This window comes from Mugil cephalus, chromosome 7 (assembly GCF_022458985.1).
Source record: "Mugil cephalus isolate CIBA_MC_2020 chromosome 7, CIBA_Mcephalus_1.1, whole genome shotgun sequence".
NCBI classification, from domain to species: Eukaryota; Metazoa; Chordata; class Actinopteri; order Mugiliformes; family Mugilidae; genus Mugil; species Mugil cephalus.
In genome coordinates this window covers 24636936-24658375 of record NC_061776.1, presented here as the reverse complement: position 1 = coordinate 24658375, position 21440 = coordinate 24636936, and the positions used below count along the sequence as shown (strand labels likewise).

Here is a 21440-nt window from a genome sequence, read left to right as displayed (position 1 = left end):
CAGGAAGTTAATTCTATCACATCTAATGTGTGGATGAAAAAGGAAGAGGAAGGCAGTTGATTTACAGACATCAAACAATCACAGATTTCAGAAAAAAATATTATACTGTGTAATGCATGTGATAGTGTGAGGGAATTAATTAGAAAATGCGTTTTTGCAATATTCTGTGGGGTTTTATATTCTGATCACGCGTTAAAGAAATATACCCCAGATGTTTTGGTGACGAAAGGTTCTAGTTTTACAGTTCTCCTATGATGGAATAATAAAGTCTCAAATTAGATTTTGACACAGAAAGTCATAAACAGAATTGCTATATCATTAGCTTAATACCATAGTTTCCTAACTCATATCTGAGCGTTTTCAAGAAAACAAGAACACACAAGAAAAAAACAGAAGGAAAAGTTTTAGCAAGCACATTGATATTTTTGCTGATATTGTTACAGTTAGTCAAAAAATTACTGCGGAATTTATGCTATTAGGCTAAAATATATTGCAGGAGTAATGTACAGTCACTCGACACCATACATATTATAGAACAAACAAAACAATAAAAATAAAAACACAGTATACTATATACACATTATAGAATAAGCTAATTAAAATTAAATTAATATATTTGTTAATTTAATAACATTATTTCATTAATATGAAAACATGGAAACAATCCCGCCGTAGGAGTTGAGAAGAATTAATTGAAAGAACTCGAAAACGGAACGAACTCGTTCCGCTTTCGTTTCCTAGGAAGCGGCGGAAGGTTTTAGTGGATGGACGACGGACAACTAGCTAGTTAGCCGCCGCTGGAAACAAACCCGGACTCCAAGTCAAGTTCTCATGTTACCCAGTGAAACCCTGGCTGTATTCGGTGACCCACGTAGCAGAACTTCTCATTTCTGTTTATTTTTTGTTTTTTGCCTTTTTAATTAAGCGGTTGAAAGTTCTGTGTTAACGATGGGAGTACCGAAATTCTACCGATGGATTTCCGAGCGCTACCCTTGTCTCAGTGAAGTTGTCAAGGAACACCAGGTAGGAGACCGGACTGGTGTTAGCTTCACCCTTCGCCTGCTGCAGCGTCAGCGTAGCTAGCCGTTCGCTAAGCGGGCCGTGGAACTTTTTCTTTTATTCGAGTGTCCTCCTCTCTTGTTTACAGACATCTTTTATTTCGTTATTTAGCTCAACGCACGACGCGCGTCATGTTATTAACCGAATTCTAACACTGACATTCTTGATATTCTGGTCTTCTGAGTGCGCGTCTTCACGTCAAGGAGGTACAAGTAAATAAAGTAAACGTGTTTCCACCGGCTAGTTTAGGTCATTGTTAGGCAGGAACATTCTAAACAACAATGAATCCCTCACAGTCAGCTAACTAACTAACTTACTTCACGCTAACGAGAGATGTATAGAGGCTCCAGATAGTTATTGTTGCCAGGTTGTGTCTATCCACGGTGCCTTCCAGTGCAATTTTTTTATACATTTTTTAATGCTGTAAGTGGTCAGCTTGTAGTTGATATCAGTCAACCTTTTACTACGTGGTCATTTAGCCTGCTTTAATGGCAGTGGCATGATATCGTGTGACCTAGATCCCTGTGCTGCTATGAGGAAGGTAGTATTTCAGAGCTTTGAGGAGCAGTTTCATCAGCTGGATGTTGTTCGGTGTGACTTTCGTTGCATCAGACCGCTCTGACATGTGTGTTTATGCAATGAGATTGATGTTATGCGAGCAGCTTCATGCTGCAGAGGTGTGCCTACCCACTACTTATGAAACTTCTACTGTGGAATGCCCGTTATCAAACCAAATCTGTGTTACAATACTGAGTTTTTCCTATCTTTTGTGTGTTAAGGGAAATCACAATTTCAGACAGGCAGGCAATGACTAATTCAATTAATTGGTTACTTAAAAGAAATATTCTGGGATCTTTTATTCTCTCTTTCTCTGTTTGTCACCTCAGATTCCAGAATTTGACAATCTCTATCTGGACATGAATGGCATCATCCACCAGTGTTCCCACCCCAACGACGAGGATGTCCACTTTCGCATCTCAGAGGAAAAGATTTTCGCTGACATCTTCCACTACCTGGAGGTTCTCTTCAGGATCGTCAAGCCTCGCAAGGTCTTCTTCATGGCTGTGGACGGGGTGGCGCCAAGGGCAAAGATGAACCAGCAGAGAGGGCGCAGATTCAGGTAGACGTGGATGTGTTTAATGTGAAATGTCTCTCTGGCTATGTTGTTGTTATTGCAGTTATTATTATTGTCGTTGTGGAGTTGCTACAGTTGTGCCATTGTAGTCCTAAATAGTGCCCGAAGGCAGAATGAGTCCCAAACTAACTAGAGATAAACCAGACTACAGGCAGAAACTCAGACTGTAAGTTTGACCTGTTCTCTTTTCTTTCTGCGCGTGTGGGTGTCTGTGTGTCTAGGTCCGCCAAAGAAGCAGAGGACAAGATAAAAAAAGCGCTGGATAAAGGAGAGGTGCTTCCCACAGAGGCTCGCTTCGACTCCAACTGTATCACTCCTGGTAGGGATCTTCTAAGCTTGCTTTCACACATAGGTGGTGGCTCCGAAAACTGGGATCTTTTCCCTGCATGGTTGATTTGTGTGGGTTGTTGTGAACGCAGCGATCACATTCCAAACCAGAACAAATCATCCAAGCTGAGCCTGCTAAGAGAGGGTGCTCTCAGCCAGCTTGAGATCATCCCCTGCAGTGGTCAGTTTGGTTCGGTTCCTCAACGTGTGAACATGCGCTGTCCGTGGGTCGATACGGCATCTGTTATTATTACATAACTAGTAATGTCTTTGGAAGGTGTGCACCTAACAGAGTAGTCTGGCAACAACAGTGCGCCGTCTTACGCGGTTCACAACTTTGTCTGGATCACGTGGTCTCGATTGACCCGTGAACACGAACCAAGCAAAGGTCAAATGCAATATTGTAACAGTATCCTTTAAATCTATATCTAGATCTATTTCCTATCGGAAAAAAAGTTTGAAAGCACCCTAACATATTAAAACTGAAATGCAAATAAAGGAATTCCATTGTGTTTGATTTTTAGGCTGCCGTGAAAGTTGTCAGTTAAACCAGATTTCAAATCTGTCATTGGAGTACGTGATATGTTCACTTGAGTCCATCCTCCTCGACAGTCTCTTCGCTCTAGGCCTGGTTATTTGTGTTTGACAGCTACTATACTAACCAGAAAAACCAAACGGACAAACACACCAGAGATCAAATGATCCGCTCCCAATGGTTTTAGGACTGAATCCACCAGAATACATTGTCAGTGTAATTGTAGCAGCAGTGTTTTTTTCTTTCTTTGCTATATTTCTGACAAAAACTTGTTACAGCAGTGTTTTTTTTGATCATGGACATCCAATGCTAACAAATCATATGTAAACATGCCTGTCTGTAGAAAGTTAACACCGTCTCCTTCAATCACACATTTTTCCTCCAGGCACTGATTTCATGGCGAGACTTCAGGAACAGCTCAAGTATTTTGTCCACAACAAGCTTTCCACTGACAAGATATGGCAGAATGTCAAAGTCTACCTTTCTGGCCATGAGGTGTGTGTGTGTGTCTGTATAGCTATTTATGTAAAACAAGTAGCCAGCTGGCAGCACGTACCGTTTGCCACCGCTTAGTTGCTTGTATTAAGTTTCTGTTTCCCTTCTTATAGACACCAGGGGAGGGAGAACATAAGATCATGGAGTTTATTCGGTCTGAAAATGCAAAGCCGGGTCACAACCCCAACACCCGACACTGTCTGTACGGTCTGGACGCTGACCTGGTAGGGCTTTGACTTGCATATGGATGTCAATGTTCTGCATGGTTATTTGTCAGACCTTCTCTGGACGCCTCTCTTCCCCTCTCTGTTGCAGATTATGCTGGGTTTGACCAGCCATGAGCCAAATTTCTCCCTTCTCCGAGAGGAAGTCCGCTTTGGAGGGAAGAAATCCCAGAAAAGGTTCTCTTGCCATTTTGTTTTTGGAAATATTTAAACTGTTTTCTGTCGCACTCTGTTCTGCGATCTTCACTTTCCTTCCTGAACCCTGTGAACTCTTTTTTTCCCCCCTCCATTAGGATAACAGCTCCAGAGGAGACAACGTTTCACTTGCTTCACTTATCTCTGATGAGAGAGTACATAGACTACGAGTTCTCTGGGCTCAAGGTGAGACACACACATGTGCTATTTTTTTTGAATGAATATTACTGGAGTATTTGACGGGTAAACTGTATTCTCATTATGTTTGTGTTTCTTCAGGATCACATGGGCACTAATTATAGCTTGGAGCGAGTAATAGACGATTGGATCCTCATGGGCTTCCTAGTAGGAAACGATTTCATCCCTCACCTCCCTAATCTTCATATCAATCACGACGCTTTACCGTTACTGTACAGGACGTACATCAGCGTACTACCCAGCATTGGAGGTGGGCCACACACACATTTCCCTGTAACCCTGGTGCATGTGAGGACATTTGTTGACATTATGCTGTCCACAGCCCCTTAGTGTAACCTCCTTATATTTGAATAAGGCTAACCAAGACCTAATTATAACCTGAACCCTAAAAGCCAAATCTTAACCCTCAAACAACTTTACATAGATATTCTAAAACATGCACATAGTATTACCTACTCATGGTTTTGAAATAGTTTGTCAAACTGGTCAAATTGTTTGTATATGTCAACTATTGTAACCAGAACTTTGTGTCATAGGCTATCTGAATGAGAATGGCCACCTAAACCTCAGAAACTTTGAAAAGTACCTGGAAAAGCTTGCTGAGGTGAGACACTTCTAACGTTTCCAGTCATAATTGAAAGTTAAAATGACTTCTAGGATGTGGCATTAATGAAAGCTTGAATGCCTCGTCTTTCTTTGTCCTGTTTCCCTCCAGTTTGACCGGGAGCATTTTAGCGAGGTGTTTGTGGACCTGAAGTGGTTTGAGAGTAAAGTCGGGAACAAATATCTGAACGAGGCTGCAGGACTGGCAGCAGAGAAGGAAGCCGCCAGCAAAGACACCAACAAGAAAGAAGTAGGGAGGAACATTTGTTTTTGGTTTTTCATTTCTCAGGTCTTTTCTGAAAGTACCAACTCGTGTTTTTTGTCCTGTGTGTAGGACTCATCCCTCTGTCTGGAAGCTCTGTCCTCATCAGAGGATGGTGTGGTCGGAGAAGGAAAAGGAGCAGAGGATGAGGAAGAGGAGGACGATATGTTTGAAACGGAGTTCAGACAGTACAAGCGCACATACTATATGACCAAGATGGGCGTGGATGTCGTGTCCGAGTGAGTGTACAAGCAAAACCAATTAGGCAGTGACGAATATATCACATTTGACTTTATTCATTTAAAAATGTAAGAGAGATTTAGGAAAAAGCCTGAACATGAGTTCCTCCTACACTTGAAGGAATCCCGCTGGAGGTTCACTTTACTGTAAACAGTTGAACCAATATGGTACAGTAAAATAATCCACACAACCTTCTGTTGTATTTCATGTAGGTGTAGTGGAATTTAGGTTGCAAAATACAAATATAAGCATTGATTCATAGATTTGTCACAAGGGAAGTGGAGTGATATTGTGCCAGAAACAGAAGTAATTGGACGACATCTATTCTAAGTGGATAGTCTGAGATGGCAACTGAAAATAGTAACAACTCAAACTGAGTGAACCTCCCACCTGTTTGTGCCTCTTCTCTTACCTGTACAACCTGTGCCTATCACAAACTATCGCACAGACGGGCAAATGTCAGGGAAGTAAAGTGCTGCAACGCCACAGAAATCGCCTCGTGTCTGCCATCACATGAAATTGCACTCGACTACTGACCGTAAACGTTGTTTTCTTCCTTCCACTGGCAGTGAGTTCCTAGCCAAGCAAGCCAAATGTTATGTGGAAGGTATCCAGTGGATTCTCCACTACTATTACCATGGAGTCCAGTCCTGGAGCTGGTGAGTAGTTCTTTCTTCCACATCATTTACTCTCGGCTCTGGGTTTCTTTTCATTCTGGGAGAAGTCGGATAATTTAATAGTCTCTTGAAAAGTGGGAGTTAGGGATGTCGTTTCACATGAGTAGCGCAGAAAAGCTCCTCACAGTTCTGCACTACAAGACCAGGTCTTCTGAATACTACAGTATTGCTGAACCTTGGCCAACCAAATCACAAAAGAGTATAATGTCATAAGTCGTTGTTGGCTCCCGTGACCATGTGAAGTGATGCATTTATTGCTAGAGGAGGAAAATAATCCGTTGTTTAATGCAGCCATGTCCATTTGTTCCATTTTTCTGATCCCAGTCATAAATACTGTTTGTGTATTTTTCTAGGTACTACCCCTACCACTATGCTCCCTTCCTGTCTGACATCAGGAATATATCTGACTTAAAGTTGACCTTTGACCTTGGCAAACCCTTCATGCCCTTCCAGCAGCTGTTGGCAGTCCTGCCTGCAGCCAGCATGGAGCTGCTGCCTGAGTGCTACAGGGTAACAGAACATTCAAGTGCACACTCACACATGTACAGTATTTATGCACATGCCTTTCAGTGTTCTATGTATTATACACATGTCAACAACTAAAGTCTCCTCATTTAGAAGCTATAATAATAGAAAAACCTGACTTCATATGAAAAAAGTATTTAGTTCATTTTAATTCATTACTATTTTATTCACAGCATCATATGTAAATCTTCCAACTTCCAGATAGTTTTAAGACACTGTAGCCGCCAGAGCAAGCTCCAAGTTGTGATATTTGAGCTGGGTACGCACATGATTTAAGACACACGTGTTGGATATTAATACACTACCTTTGATGTTTCAGCACCTGATGACCAGTGAAAACTCGCCCATTATTGAGTACTACCCTCCTGACTTCAAGACTGACCTGAATGGCAAGCAGCAGGAATGGGAAGCCGTGGTGCTCATTCCATTCATAGATGAGGTATGAACCAACAGAAAAACAAAACCTTATGTGTTGCAGACGTTGCGGTCTTTGATCTTACGGCTGTTTCTGTCTTTGTCTCGTGTGTTTGCGGAACAGAGGTGCTTACTAGCAGCCATGGAGCTCAACAATGACAAGCTGACGAAAGAGGAGAAGGCCAGAAATCGTCACACAGAGTGTGCAGTCTACACATGGGACGGTGAAGTAGACTTCACATATGCCTCCGCTCTACCTCAGCTATTCCCTGACATCATCCACTGCCATGTCAGGTGCTTTCACAGTTTCAATAATCTGTCTTAAATCATCCTTATTAGTACGGCCATGTTGAGATGCCATACTAAAAGAAATGAGTCATTACACCTGTTTTGTGTAGATGTAGCTTTGTGTTGACCGCAGGTTTATTGTTTTGTGGTGTTTGGTTGTTACAGGAAAGCCGACATCCCAATGGATGCTTGGCAAGTGCCATTAGACCACGTCAGCAGGCCTATTGACCGCTCAGCGCTGTACTTCTGTGGCTTCCCAACCCTGCAACACATCAAACACAAGGTAGATGTGTGCATGAATACACAATACTGCAGGTTTGGATGTCCAATGACATTGGAAGTTCTAAGCCAATCAATGCTGGTTAGCCTAAATCTACCTATACTGATGCAAATCATTTAAAATGTTGTTTTAATGTAAAGCCACAACTCGAAGTGATCTGAAATCCCTCAAAAACAACTGTTTTATTTGGGGTAAAGTAATTTAGGTTGATGTAGGGGAAAGAAGGGGAGGTGACAACAAAAGACGAGCATCAGAATCAGACACACTTTATTAATGACTGGGGGAAATTTAGTTTGTCACAGCTACTCCCATAAACCACTATCTGAAAATACAAAAACAGAATTATGTCTAAAAAAGGAAGAATGAGACCTTTATACAATGATACAATATAAACAAGATGATATGTACAATAAATTTAAAAAACAATACAAATAATAAAGAAACAATAACAAGCATAGAAATGTAAAAGGATGCAGAAGCTTTTTATAATCCTATCCCTGTCTCCATCTTGTTCTCTTACACTCTCAATCCGTCTTAAGTTCTATAAGAAGAAGAGCGGGGTGGTCGTATTCCAGCAAAGTAGCAGAGCAGAAAACATGATTCTGGATATCATCCCCAGCGAAGAGGAAACGGTGGGCATTTGTTTGTGTTTCTTCTAAAAAAAACTTTGTTCTATCATAGTCAAACATTTGGTGAATGTATTTTAAAGGGCTGTGGGGCTTTATGTATGTAAAGGAAGCATTGGCAGCACAACATGATGGAATGCAATACATCGTATATAAATCATACTTTATGGTTTCTCCCACCGCCCGTTGCAGATGTCGTGTATGGGCCCATACTCAAGCACAGCTTTTAAATCAGTGCTTCCCTTAAAGCCTTTAAGACATGATTGGAATGAATGCAGGGCTAAAAACAGCAATTTATTTCACTAGGTCAAACAGGTTCTGCACCAGTTAGCAGACTTATTTTCTGTCATTACAGCATCTATTAGGAAGTTTAAATTTAATGTCTGTGACTGCTTTCCATATTTCCTACAAGAAATATATAGTTTGTGCAGAAATATTTGAATATATAGTTTGTGCACTTGTCTTATCATCAGTGTAACTGTCTGTCTCCCTCATCATTGACGTTTTTTTCTTTCCTCTGTAACTTTAGATATGTGATCACGTTGCTGCACAAGTTCTGGGGAAGCCTGTGTTTGTCAACTGGCCCCATCTAGAGGAAGCTCGTGTTATTGCAGTGTCAGATGGAGACACCAAGTAAGAATGAGCACTGGGACTTTGGCAGTAATGATGGATGAAATGCATCTGGCAAATTGTGAATAGATTTCACCCATGTGTTGAAGATCGGTGTATGAGGATGGCGCTTAAACTTTAGATGATGAGCTTATATTGATGGAAATAGGCACACGCACAATAACTGACTGGAAAATAAATCCCTCCAAATGCTGTAAAATACCAGATGGTAAATCTCACCCACAGTTTATTTTTGTATCTGCGTAAAGGATGAATCAGCTGTTTAAAGGGGACATTTTGCACCCCGTTTTCAGGTTTTGTCTAGATGAGCCGCCGGGTGTCCAGCGAGTCTACGACAGGCCGTCCACTCCCCCTCCCACCAGAGTCACCTGTCTGTCTGACAAGGAGCAGAAAGACTGGGTGAAAGACGTTATCGGAATCACAGAACAGTAAGGCACACAATACGCTTCGACCACAAACCTAAACATAATCCACAGCTATTCTTATGATTCCTTTGTTAAGTGTTTTCTTTTCATTCTCAGTTTCATGAAGAGAAAAGGCATCGTGATTAATGAGACATCGGTGGTTTTGTACGGCCAGCTGCTGACAGGAAGGAAATACGTCCCCAAAGCCAATGGGGTGGTGGAACTGGAGAAGCAGTGGGCCAAACAGGTCCTCCCCTTCGCCTTCCAGACTGTCGTTAAGGTAACTGCACACAAAAAGTTAAAGACAGATTGTAGTCAGTGTTGAACCATATGCAGTTTACTGTATGTTTTGCATTCACGCGCAAATTTACATTTTGTGCCAAATCTGTAGTGTTTGGCAGCAGGGCTTTAAGCCAGTGCGCATACTCAGTGTAATACCTTATTCCCTGAAAATCCAGGTATTCGTATTATATGACGTAAACCTATCACAAAACTGCTTGAATCAGAACAATATATTATACTGTAGGTATGAAAACGCTCTGAGTGTGATTAAATATTCGTATAGTGACACCAGATGCTCTTAAATGCTGCTTGGTCAACTTATAATCACTCATTCACTCATAAATTCTCCCCTCATGCTTTCAGGATATCAAGGCCTTTTACTCCTCTCTGACCTCCTTTACAAGCTTAGAAGAGCTCTTTCCTCCAACAACAACCGTCTTCATGGTGGGAAACCCGTACTACGGTGCCATGGGAGAGGTATGTCTCCAGTTCTCAGACCAAGGACATCTTCACTTAAATCACTGCCAACATTTCTTTGCAGAAATGTCCCAGGCAAGACATTTCACTCTAGGTGCCTCAACAGTACCGTACGTTTATCTACAAAAAGCAGTTGATAGTGCGTGTGTGTGTCGTGGGGTATTTTAAAGACACACTCCGGACATTTTGCCAACATTTGAACCGTCGTTATTGTACTTGGGTTGAAATTCAGGATCCGTTTGGCTGCTTTTCCACCTGCAGCCTGTTTGGGCAGAATGTCATTCTAAAGGCTGTCAGACAGGGCAAACCAGTTGTCTCTTACATCAGGACTCATACTAGTAAAGAAACTCACACGGGTTCTCAGTTAATGCATTAAAGGCAAAAACCAGACCTGGTCTGATTTCAAGTGCCCATGGAGAGGCAGAGGGAGACTGCACTAAGTGTCTCATCTGCAAATATCGTAAAATGCGGATCCATGGCAGCTGAAACCTAATGAGTCAAGCAGTCCACTATCTACAGACAGCACTTTGTGCCTCTTGTGTGCCCATTGTTGTGTGTTACTTGTTGCATGGATTTAAGGCAGTGGAGCCCATAAGAAAAGAAAGCAAAACCTTTCTGTGCAGGAGCCTTATTTTAAGTGTAACCCTCTACTGGTTAATGACGGAAAAGAAAAGAAAGTGCTCAGCCCAATAGTGCATGACAACAAAGTTCATCTGAGGTTGGAAATCCAAACATTTGACTGCGAGGTGTCAAATGTTAGCTGCACACTTGTAAAAATGAGGATGTGACAGAATGATTTAAGAATTCTTCCCTGTGCAGCCAAATCAAATGAACAAGAAGAAAACAGTTTTATCTCTTTTAGGAAATCATCATTTTCAAATTTTCCCAACAGGTGCAAGATTCCAGTGATGTCATCAAAGACGGTCGAGTACGAGTGGTCTTCAACGTGCCACATGAGCCACAGCTGGATACTTTAATCCAGAACCAACACGTAAGACACACACCGATGGATGCGTTAATTTAAGATGTAGCTTTAATTCTGAGAGTGAATCCCTTCCTATTCGCGCCTAATGTCTGTGTGTGTCTGTGTGTCTATATTTGTGTGACTTCTACAGAAATACAGCGTGAAGTACAGCCCTGGATACATTCTGGCCTCTCGACTGGGCATCACCAGCTACCTGGTCTCCCGCTTCTCTGGAAGCATCTTCATCGGCAGAGGCTCAAAGAAGAAGTCAGTGCTATATATTGTATATGCATTGTAAAGTTTGTCGCGCATATCCTCAGTCAATTTGGCTTTTGTATGTTGTTTCAAAGTTAAATCAAGTACAGTTTTCCTGTAGTCTTTTCCTCTAGTTTCATCATTTCTTCTTTGTCTCCAGTCCCTGCGGGGAGCAGAAATCTAACGTTGGCCTGAATCTGAAGTTCAGCAAGAAGAACGAGGAGGTGCCTGGATACACCAAGAGAACTGAAAAAGAGTGGCTCTACTCAGCTGCTGTGGAGGAGCTGCTCTCTGAATACCTGGACAGGTTAAAGAAACCGTTCCTTCTCTCATCATGTAGCACCAGGCTGCTAAATTAGACTCCTTCTTATGTAATGATTTGTTTTTGAATATATTAACACAGGTTTTCAGAGGTATTTACCACGGTGTCCAGAAACAGTCATGATGATGTTTTCTATGAAGATGACATCTGGCCTGGAGAGGACCAGAACGGGTAAAACCACACATTCACACTAGTTTACCAAAAAAAAAACGCCAGCTTGCTTCTGTATCCCAGTATTTAGTACAGTAGTAGTGTCATGTTCTTGAACTTCAAATGGGTTAGGTTAAAAAAGCAATTCCTGTAGCTTTGCTTTTCTCTACTGCATGCTTTTTTCTATTTTTTAGCACTTACAGCGCTACGAGCTTGTGTGATTTGAGTTGATTTGATTGACGGTGAATTTGTTAATGAACCACGATGTTATGGGACGATCCCACAGGGCGGAGAAGGTGGCCGAAATCACCTCGTGGTTGAAAAGCCACCCAGTCAGCTCCATCAGCAGGTCGTCGTGTGACCTCCAAGTGCTGGACTCGGCCATTGTGGAGAAGATCGAGGAAGCAGTGGAGAAGGCTAAGGTGACTGACAAACACAGCTGGAAACGTTGCCAACAGGTGATACGCTGCCTGTACCCACATTCATATACATCTGTCATTATTCTTTTAGGTGAAGAAGAGCACCAAGAAAGTCCGCGTGACAGTCAAGCCTCATCTCCTCTTCAGGGTGAGTACTGTATACAACATACAACTATATAAGACGGTATTTTTCTTCCTCAACAAATATCCCAAAAGAGGCTGCTTTCAAGACATTGGCAGGAGGGTGTGTGAGCATGTCACTGAAAAACTTAACAAATAGACACTAGAGCTGTTTCACAAGAGCCTCCAACTGAAGGCAGCACCAAGAGACTGTTCATTTTCATTCCTCTATGGTACCATGTCGTCATTAAAAAATGAACAAGATGTTCACAACTAAAGTGAAGTTTCTCAAAGAGTTCGTCTATTCCAATTCTAAAAATAAGCTTATTTCCTCCATAAAGACAGATTTTGTCTCAAGAAATGATTTCTTGAAAAGGGGTGTCATCTTATATTCTGGGCAGTACCATAGGTTTGGTTTTGTTATATATTGTCTTGTATGGTCATCTCCTTGACTCTTCGTAGACAAGTGTTTGCAATTATGTGTTGAAGAGTGGTTTATCCCACAGTCTTGGTTCTTTAATGTGGTATCCATTATTTTTTTAATTCAGATTCATAATCAATAGACATTACGTACTGAGCATCGGTGTAAACGCTTGTGTTTGTGCGTAGCCCTTGGAGCAGCAGCAAGGCGTAGTTCCAGACCCGGACGCGGAGTATCGCCTGTTTGACAGAGTCGTCAACACCAGGGAGAGTTTCACCGTTCCACTCGGCCTCAGAGGGACAATCATCGGCATTAAAGGAGGTGAATATCCCTTTAATTCGCTGATTTCCTCTTCCGTTTATAGAGACTCCACCGAAGAATCATGTGTGCATGATTCATTGTGTGTCTGTGTTTGTCCTCAGCTGACCGTGAGGCAGAGGTTCTGTACGAGGTGCTGTTTGATGAAGAATTTGCTGGAGGCCTCAACATCAGGTGAGCAGTGCGTGAGTGTGTCGTGTGATCGCTGCAGCTGGTGTAATTACTGAAGCTCAGGATTTGATCCTTGGTGACAAAAACTCTTAATATAAAATAATATTTGCAGAGATTTTTCTTCAGTCTTTCAAAAAAAATAAAAAAAATTCAATTTCAAGCTTTATGAACACATTTCAGTGTTTCCCATTTTTTTTTTTATTTTGAAATTATGACATGAGATGAATCCTACCGAAAATACCTTAAAATTCAGATTTTATTCAGATAATTACTAGAAACAAGTGGAGTATTGTAATGGATACTGAGTTGCTCTGTGGGCTGCAACGTGAATCTTGTTCTGGAGAACTAAGCACACTGAATTAGTTATTATCACTTAACAGTTATAAACAGTGAGATTAAAATCTGTAGACATCATTAAGTCTTAAAAAGGGAATCTTAAATGTTAATTTGATGTACTTAATATTGGATTGAACAGTAGGCTCATTTCCTTCATTACACATCTCTCTGGAGTCACATTTCTTCGTTTTAATAAAACCTCCTCACCCTACTCCTGACTGGTTTGTGAGCAGACATGTGACAGCTCTGTTTTATTTCCTTGCGTGTTCTCAGGTGTACGTCACCTCGTGGTTACCGCCTTCCTCCTTGCGCTCTGATTAACATGTCCCACGGGTCCCGAGTAGATCACACCTCCCACAAACTCACTGCCATCGTCAAACCTCAGCCTGCCTCTGGCGCCAACTTCAACTCCCACCGCCAGATGTCGGGCCTCAACCACTCGCCGCGTTCACCTTTTGTACCCACACAGGTAAGAAGGGAGGAAGACGCACGCAGTGCAGCTACGTAGTTCATTTCCAGTTTAAAAGCAGCTTTTAGTTGAATACAGCTCTTTAATCTGTTATCTTTGTTTGTAGCATAACAACAAACATGGCGTGGTGAAGGCTGCCTCCCAGGGCAACAGGAACTCTCCCTCTAAAGGTCCCGTCCAGAAACAACAAGCCATGGTAAATGCGCTCTTTAGATCTAAATGTACGGTATGTACATGTACATCATGCATCTGCAATCTGCTTAAAGTTGTAGATGAGGTAATGGAGCACTGTTCACTCAATGAATAAAATGTGTGTGTGTGTGTAACGCGTGCCCTGTGTCTGTGCAGAATAAAGAGGAGTACAGCAATGTGTGGCAGTCTCTGCAGAACACAGGCCCTCCCAACAAACCTCCTGCTCACTGGCACAATAACGTAAGTCTGCGTGGATTTTGGAGTTTTTTAATGAACGAGGGGACGGCCACCTCCGCATAGCCACACTCAATACTTATCAGAATATGTGTCTGTTCACTAGTGGTGTGCAATACTGCTAGATTTGATATCAATCCCATACAAAGTAAATACAGGGCCAGTATCGCTGATATCAATACATTTTTACATGACTTTTAAGTGTTTTTTGTGAATTAATAATCAGTTAAAATCCAGTACAGTGAAGAAGTCAAATAGAAGTAAATAGAAAATACTTTGTCACAATAAATATTTTTGTCACTTGAGAACAAATGAAAATAAATAATTTTTCAGTGTTCAGGAACAACAATACATTTATAAAACTAAATCTCTCCCTTCATATCACTTCAGTCGTACAAGAGAAAAACTCAAATTTAAGTATCGATCTCATTGCATTGGTATCAATCAATATCGATACCAGCGTTGGTATTGATACCTGGATCGATATCAATAAACGCAGGTTGGGGAAGTTGGTCTGGCTTCTGAGCTAAAGTTGGAGAGGAGACATTATTAGATATTACATTTGTTATTCATCAGTGGAACTGTGAGTGATGTCATTTAAGGCTCCTTAAGCTTTAAGCAGTATGAAGTTGCTGTGCGTTAGCCAGGTAACCGACAATGTGTCAGTTAAGTGTTAAATAAAACTGAATGAAAGAAAAACTTGTGTGTGTTTCCAATTCTAGGAAGGACATTCCCAACAGGGGTACAATCAACATGACAACAAGGCTGTAAGTACACACACTCTATGCTGCTCCTCCAGTGACCTTACACCCAACCTAACGTTTATTGGTTTGAGCGGCATGTTTGTAAAAGGTCATTCCTGGACTAGATGTTGGCATTACGTGAAAGCCAGCTGCATTTCCCAAACATTTAACAAACTGACATACCTGCCTGTATGTCAGTTTGTTAAATGCTTGGGAAATCCTGTATGTGTGGTAAAGTCATGTAGATGCTTGTCTGTACAGTATGTGGCTAGAATTGTTCTGATCTGTGTAATTTGCAGACCCCAGCTGGGAGCATCAGACTGTTGAAGAAAAATGAAGACCCCAACGCCCTTTTCCCCTCACAGGATACACCTAACAAGGTATATAAACATTGTCAAATTTCTCCTTTTCCACCCTTAACTTTTTCATTTGACTTGGTTTCTATTCCTTAAGAGATTTGGCTTTGCTCAAAATCATGTCTGAACATGAAGTGACATTAAGATAATGTCAGCCCACTTAGATTCTCTTTATATTTTCCCGTCTCCTAGGCGATGACTGAATTTGAGGACCTCATAGCCAGTCTAAAGATCTCCAAAGGTAGCCAGCAAACCCCACCCCCTCCCGCTCCTCCACAACCACCTACCACCCAGTCGGACGGTCCCTTGTCTCCGCAGTCCTTCGCCATGGTGAGTAGTGGAGTCTTTTTAGTTAAAATGTTTAGAATAGGCATAAAACAATAATACCGGTTTGTCTGTTGGTTGTTCCGTAGAAGGGAACTCTGGTGCTGAAGGAGATGCTTAAGATTGACAGCACTGCAACAGGAAGTCCATCTCCCCAAGAGATGGCAAACAGCAGCCCGTCTGATGGCCAGCAGCAGAACAGGAGACGGTCGTCCAAGAAGCTAGGTGCATAACTCATTCCTTCAACACAGACAGACTCGGTGTAGCGGTTTGTCTCTTCTTCTCCTTTTCACCTCTTATTTTCTCCTTCCAGCTGCAAAGATGAACTCTCCTCATGATGACGCAGCCGTATCACCCTCTCCAGCATCTGCTGCTAACCCTGTCCTGACCAGTAAGGTGTCCGAGCTGGCTTGTGTTTGTGCAGGATTGGGTATGGCGCCACCAGACTTCAGCTTCATACGCAACAGACAGGTAACAGTGTGTATTATGTTCGTCTTGTACAACAAACATCTAATACATTTCACATTTTTTTGCCACATTTCTCTCTTTAAACATCTGTTGTCCATGTGTTTGTCGTTCTTTCCTTGTGCTTTATTGTAACATGGTCCTGTGCCTCTCAGGGTTTCCTGGTGTGCCAGGTGAAGCTGTCCAATGGGTTGATGGTTCATGGTCCACAGTGCCAGTCAGAAAACGAGGCCAAGGAGAAAGCAGCCTTCTTTGTCCTCCAAAGACTGGTACACGCGCACACACACACACACACACACACTCTAACCACAAACAGCCACACAACGCTACAGGTGCATAGTTCACATCAAAACTGGATGTCCTCTGATTTCTTTAATCAGTTCGAAACAAAGAGTTTTGGACATTTGTGGCACTTGTAGAATATTTACTTTGGCGTATCTTGAATATGGCTTTTTGTCCAGCTCTTCTCTGGTGTCAAACGTTCACAACCTAAATCCTCCCATAGAACAGCTTTCAGCAGCTTTTCACGGATGGATCTTGTGATGCAGTCTTGCGAGATTAGTTTTGTGAAAATCAGTCTTACCAGAACACAGTGACATTTCTAACAAATGGATGCGGGAAATGGCACATATTTAAAAAATCAATGATCCTGGGTCTGAGACATTCAGTCTCCTTTGGAGTCTCTAAATTCGAGGGATTAAACAATTAAATGAAACAGTAAATCTATGTGCAGAATTGATCCAGTCACAAAGAAATGAAATGAGCTGATACTATGAATGGATATCCCACTGCATTAAAAAAGCAGCAAACTGAACACTTGTATCCAAAATGATTTGAAACTGTAGGTAGACTCATTGAAAGTGTTCCTCACCCAACCTCTGACTAACCTGCTGCTGTCTCCATCCTCCTGTTCATCTGTAGAACTCAGTGGGCTCGGGCTTCCCTCTCCCACCTCCTCTGTACCCAGGAGTGGGGCAGATACGACCTCCGAACATAGGAGCCATGGCTTCTGTCTTCAACCAGCAAGGTCAGTCTGTCAGTCTGCCTCACAGCCGAGTGTACGAACGGAGCGGTTAAACGAGAGAACCGATGGGCAAAGGATAACAATCGAGATCTGTCTCGGTTTTGCCTTTGCCTCCAAGTCATCAGAGGTCTTTCCAGACTTTCTTCTGACGGTGTTTTCTCTCCAGGTGGTTTGCTGCTGCCTCCCCAGGCTTACGGCCCTCCTCCTCTGTGGGGAATGGCGCTGCCTCCCCACCACCAGAACCAGCCGTTCTTTGGAGCAGCAGGGACCTTCCCTGGAGCCGCCCGCCCCCAGCCTGCAACAACACTGCCCATCGGTTCACACAACCAGTTCATCCCCTTACAGGTGAACTTACACATATATCTTTAAATATTATACCAAATTATTTTATTTATTATCATTTCTTTTGATGAAGTTCAGTCTGGTAAGCCGGCTTTCTATTCTGACCCCGACAGGTGACTAAGAAGCGAGTGTCAGCCAACAAAAAGAACCAAGAAACCCGAGAGTTTTACAGCGCCGCCCACACTGTCGCCAGGAACCAATCACAGAGAGCCCATAACCAGCCCTCTGGCCAGTCGCAAGGCCAGAGTGAACCTCAGAGCGGTAAAACCCACCAGCAACACCAACACGCCACCAAGAACGAGCCCAGCCCAGCACCTTCCACGATGACAGCAGCCCCGCACACGCCACCTCGACAAAACGCCCCAGCGACAGGCCACACCCCCGGCTCCGCCTCCAAGAAGAAGCACAGGAAGCTGGCCGTCAACTTTGAGGCGGCTAAGGTGTCAGAGTGATAAGTGTGTGTGTGGGGGGGGGGAGACACAGGGGTGTGTGGGGTTTCTAAGTTGCCGTCGTGTAGCCCGACTCGCCATCCCTGGTCAAAACCCCACAATGCGAACGTTCCTCTTCAGCCTACGTTTGAGAATAGAGAGCAGCTTCAGCTGGCATCATCCCCCTCTGGGATGGTTATTACGGCCAGTCTGAGCCCACAGGCTGCTGTGGAAAATGGGTGCACTCTGAGATGCAGCCATACTTCTTTTATTTCTTTTTTCTTGCATCTTTTCTTAAAGACATGAGATTTGTGAACTGAGGTTTTTATTTCATTAAATAATATTGCTCATTACAGCAAATGTAAAGGGGAAGTTAGGTTTATTGCAGCCAGCCTTTTATCTTTGTAGCTCTGGCTCTTCTGTCAGCTTTATAGACCGTTCACTGTGGAGGTCACGGAACACGGCACCGTTTGAAACTTGGCCCGAGGGTTGTCACAACAGGGGAAAGCCCAGGTGTGAATGACCCCGAGGTGGGAACAGCCACTTTCATGCACATAGAAACACGGCAGAAGTGAGTAACACAACCTTATGCTCCAGTTTTATCACTCGAACGCCGCCTCCCACCTATCACCATCACTTGTCAGAAGATGTATTTAAACATTTCAAATATTAACATGAAATGTGTGACATGAGTCATGGCATGTTAGTCCTAAGCAGCTCTTTTCTCTATGTCGCCACCCATGTAAGGGACACAGCTGTCAATGTGTTGTTTAAATACTTGCAGCAAAGAATCATGTAGCATCCACGTTTCTACATTCTGACTTAAAGGAATACAAACACACACAAATCAAAGAATTAACATACATAAACGATGGCCATCAGAGTAGCACAGTGCTGGAAATGAATGAAGCATGTACACCTGTGCTTTCCCTGCTGTGACAAGACCACATGTTTACCATGAAATAGACTGAACCCACAGGCAAGTCGGACGTTCCTAATAGAAGAATCCTTTTTATAAACCTGTTCATTGATTTCCCCATTATAGATTCCATTGTTTTGAATTGGACTAAATTTTTAACCAAATTAACGTTTGGGTTCTTTAGTGTCAGCCACTTAGAACGTACCCAACTCACCGCCGCCTACGACAAGGAAAAGCATAAAAACTAAGCTGAAAACGGCAAATGTGAGATGTCAAACAAGTCTGTTCCCATAAATTACCGTGGAGTACTCACAGGTTTTGGACTCTTGTGGGTTCTGCTGTGGTGGGCTCACATTGCTGTTGTCTTTGTTCCCATATCTCTACAGTCACTGATAGAAGCGATGGCCAGAGCTCCAAGTGGCAGTAAACCCACATTTTCTTTAACTTGCTTTGAGCAGAGGAACATAGAGGAGGAACATCTCTACATACAAGCAAATGTGAAAAAACAATCGGACTAAATTTTATTTACGAAGATTAAGAATGCGTAGTCGTGAAGGAGACGTGTTGGGGTGAAACGCTGCCTTAAATTTCTTCCCTTAACTGAAACCAGCATGCTGAAACCAACCAGAGGAAAATCTGAGAGCAGATTTTTTTGTAATATACAGTATGATACTTCTTATTTCTTTGACTTGTCTCCCAGCTCATTATGTCAGTCTGTTGTTGTATGTCTGCAGCAGGGAGGCAGGACAGACGCTGCTGTCATCCTAGCTCTGAAGGACGCTTCATTCTAACGTTGACACAAAAGCATTTTAGATCTTTAAAAAAAAAAAAAAAAAGAAAACTCCCACAGATCTACTCTGGATCTTAATACTCATTGTAACTATAGCACATGCAGGCCTCAGATGTACAGTACATGTTTTAGAAAACTAGTTTGAATGCATATGATACTGGAGTGTTGCTGTGTGTTGTATTAATCGAGCAGTAATAAGACGCTGCTATCATGGCTGTTTGCATCACAACACATCAGTGAGATTGACGGGGCCCCACACTGACGAGCTGTCTCTTTCAACATTTCTTTGGTGTCCACTGCCTTTTATTTCTTTCAGACCCGCAGCGTTTTACACTTTTTATGGTTGGACAACCTTCAAAGTGCAGACTGAACTCACACTGCCTGCAGATACAGCAGAATTCTGACCCCACACACACGCGGAACATTTGGTTCTGTGCTGCAGAGCTGTTAAACACCAGCACATGACCTGGATTCCACCTGCACTAAGGTTAGCGGGTCATTTTAGTTTTAGAAAACAGTCTGTGTTGGATCTTCTTTTCGGTTCTGATGGACCTGCAGGAACTTTTCACTGCCAGATTCCAGTTCCTGCTAATGTTTGATTTCTACTAAACCAGTCAAGGTCCACGCAGTGTTTGTAAAGTGGACTGATGAACCCGTACTACTCCACTGATTAAGTCCAAGGCCATGACTGTGAATGTCTTGTCTTTCCATCCAGAAGTATGGAATGGAATATTATTATTGAAGCATGCCAAATCACTAAAAAATGGAAATCAAATTGGAAATGTATAGCGAGGGAACAGCGTTAGTTTTCCACCAGTGGATATGATTTTATTTGTGAACGTGGAAGCTCTCAGAATTAATACAGTTTATTCTTCACATTGCCAAAAAAAAAAAAAAAAAGATGCCAATCAACACTTTGTTTTTTTTAGATTTTTGGGGAATATGTGGAACTATTGGCTGGTGTTACATACAGTATCATTTCTATTTGCCAAACCTTTTAATTTCACTGTTATTTATAGACCAGATGAGTGGGCCGTAGGACTGACAGCCTCACACAGCTCATCACAGATGAGCTTCCTGTTCAGCTTAATCTGTGAAATGTGGATTTACTTATTTTTCAAGCTGTTGTATGTGTAATAGCAAAAAAAAAAAAAAAAAACACTTCAGTCTTACATGTTCCCACCATGGCGAGTAATCATTTGAAAGTTCTACGTTGGTGTTTTTCTAAAGCTGTTTTAAATCCTGGCCTTTATTATCCACCTCCACACATCAGGACTTCGTTATACAAGCATACATATAAAATCTCTTCATTTTAAAGGCTTTCTTTTTCAAACTATGAATTTTATGGACACCCTTTTTATAGATACCCTTGGGGTCTTTTTGTAAGCAATCTAATTATTGTTTCAGTAATGTCTGTGGGATAAGCTGCAGTGATGGCAGCAGCCGTAGCAACACATAAAATGGCTTTGAGGAACGCAGCCTACACTATGTTATTAGTTTTTGTTTTAAGGCTGACATTGTAACCCTGGGACTGAAGTCTTTAAGGCTCTGGTGCAATAAGGGGAGGTTTTAAAACTTCGGAAATTAAAGCACACCTGGTGTATATCTGTTTTTTGTTTTGTTTTGTTTTTGTGTTTTGTTTTCTGGAAAATGAAACACAGGAGATAAATCTGAATATGAATAGATAATGACTTACTGTTTTGATTCAGGAATGTGCTGTACATATCCATTTAATAAAATGAACCTTTTGTTACAAAACGTTTTTTTTTTCCTTTTTCCAATTCATATCTTTTTATATATAT

At 42.1% G+C, this 21440-nt stretch overlaps 1 protein-coding gene across 1 annotated transcript; it reads left to right on the top strand.

Moving 5' to 3' along the window:
• The first annotated feature begins 748 nt into the window (after positions 1–748).
• Positions 749–21396, top strand: xrn1 (5'-3' exoribonuclease 1). Its single transcript, XM_047589443.1, has 41 exons — positions 749–1023; positions 1947–2179; positions 2416–2513; positions 3442–3551; positions 3665–3775; positions 3867–3952; positions 4069–4156; positions 4250–4418; positions 4705–4772; positions 4884–5021; positions 5106–5272; positions 5843–5932; positions 6304–6460; positions 6795–6914; positions 7014–7183; positions 7343–7460; positions 7997–8089; positions 8613–8716; positions 9007–9141; positions 9235–9397; positions 9763–9876; positions 10769–10867; positions 10992–11107; positions 11256–11402; positions 11499–11588; positions 11854–11989; positions 12078–12134; positions 12716–12848; positions 12950–13019; positions 13626–13821; positions 13928–14017; positions 14170–14253; positions 14970–15014; positions 15290–15370; positions 15539–15676; positions 15760–15895; positions 15984–16141; positions 16291–16404; positions 17057–17162; positions 17326–17504; positions 17615–21396. The coding sequence occupies exons 1-41, from the start codon at positions 949–951 to the stop codon at positions 17951–17953; spliced, it is 5121 nt and encodes a 1706-aa protein (XP_047445399.1). The 5' UTR covers positions 749–948; the 3' UTR covers positions 17954–21396.
• The last annotated feature ends 44 nt before the right edge of the window (positions 21397–21440 follow it).

Excerpts from the sequence above, each read along its gene's own strand:
- xrn1 (XM_047589443.1), top strand. The coding sequence starts at position 949 with ATGGGAGTACCGAAATTCTACCGATGGATTTCCGAGCGCTACCCTTGT. Across the intron at positions 9,398-9,762 it reads CCTTCCAGACTGTCGTTAAG|GATATCAAGGCCTTTTACTC; the intron begins GTAACTGCACAC and ends TCATGCTTTCAG. Across the intron at positions 11,990-12,077 it reads AAGCAGTGGAGAAGGCTAAG|GTGAAGAAGAGCACCAAGAA; the intron begins GTGACTGACAAA and ends TTATTCTTTTAG.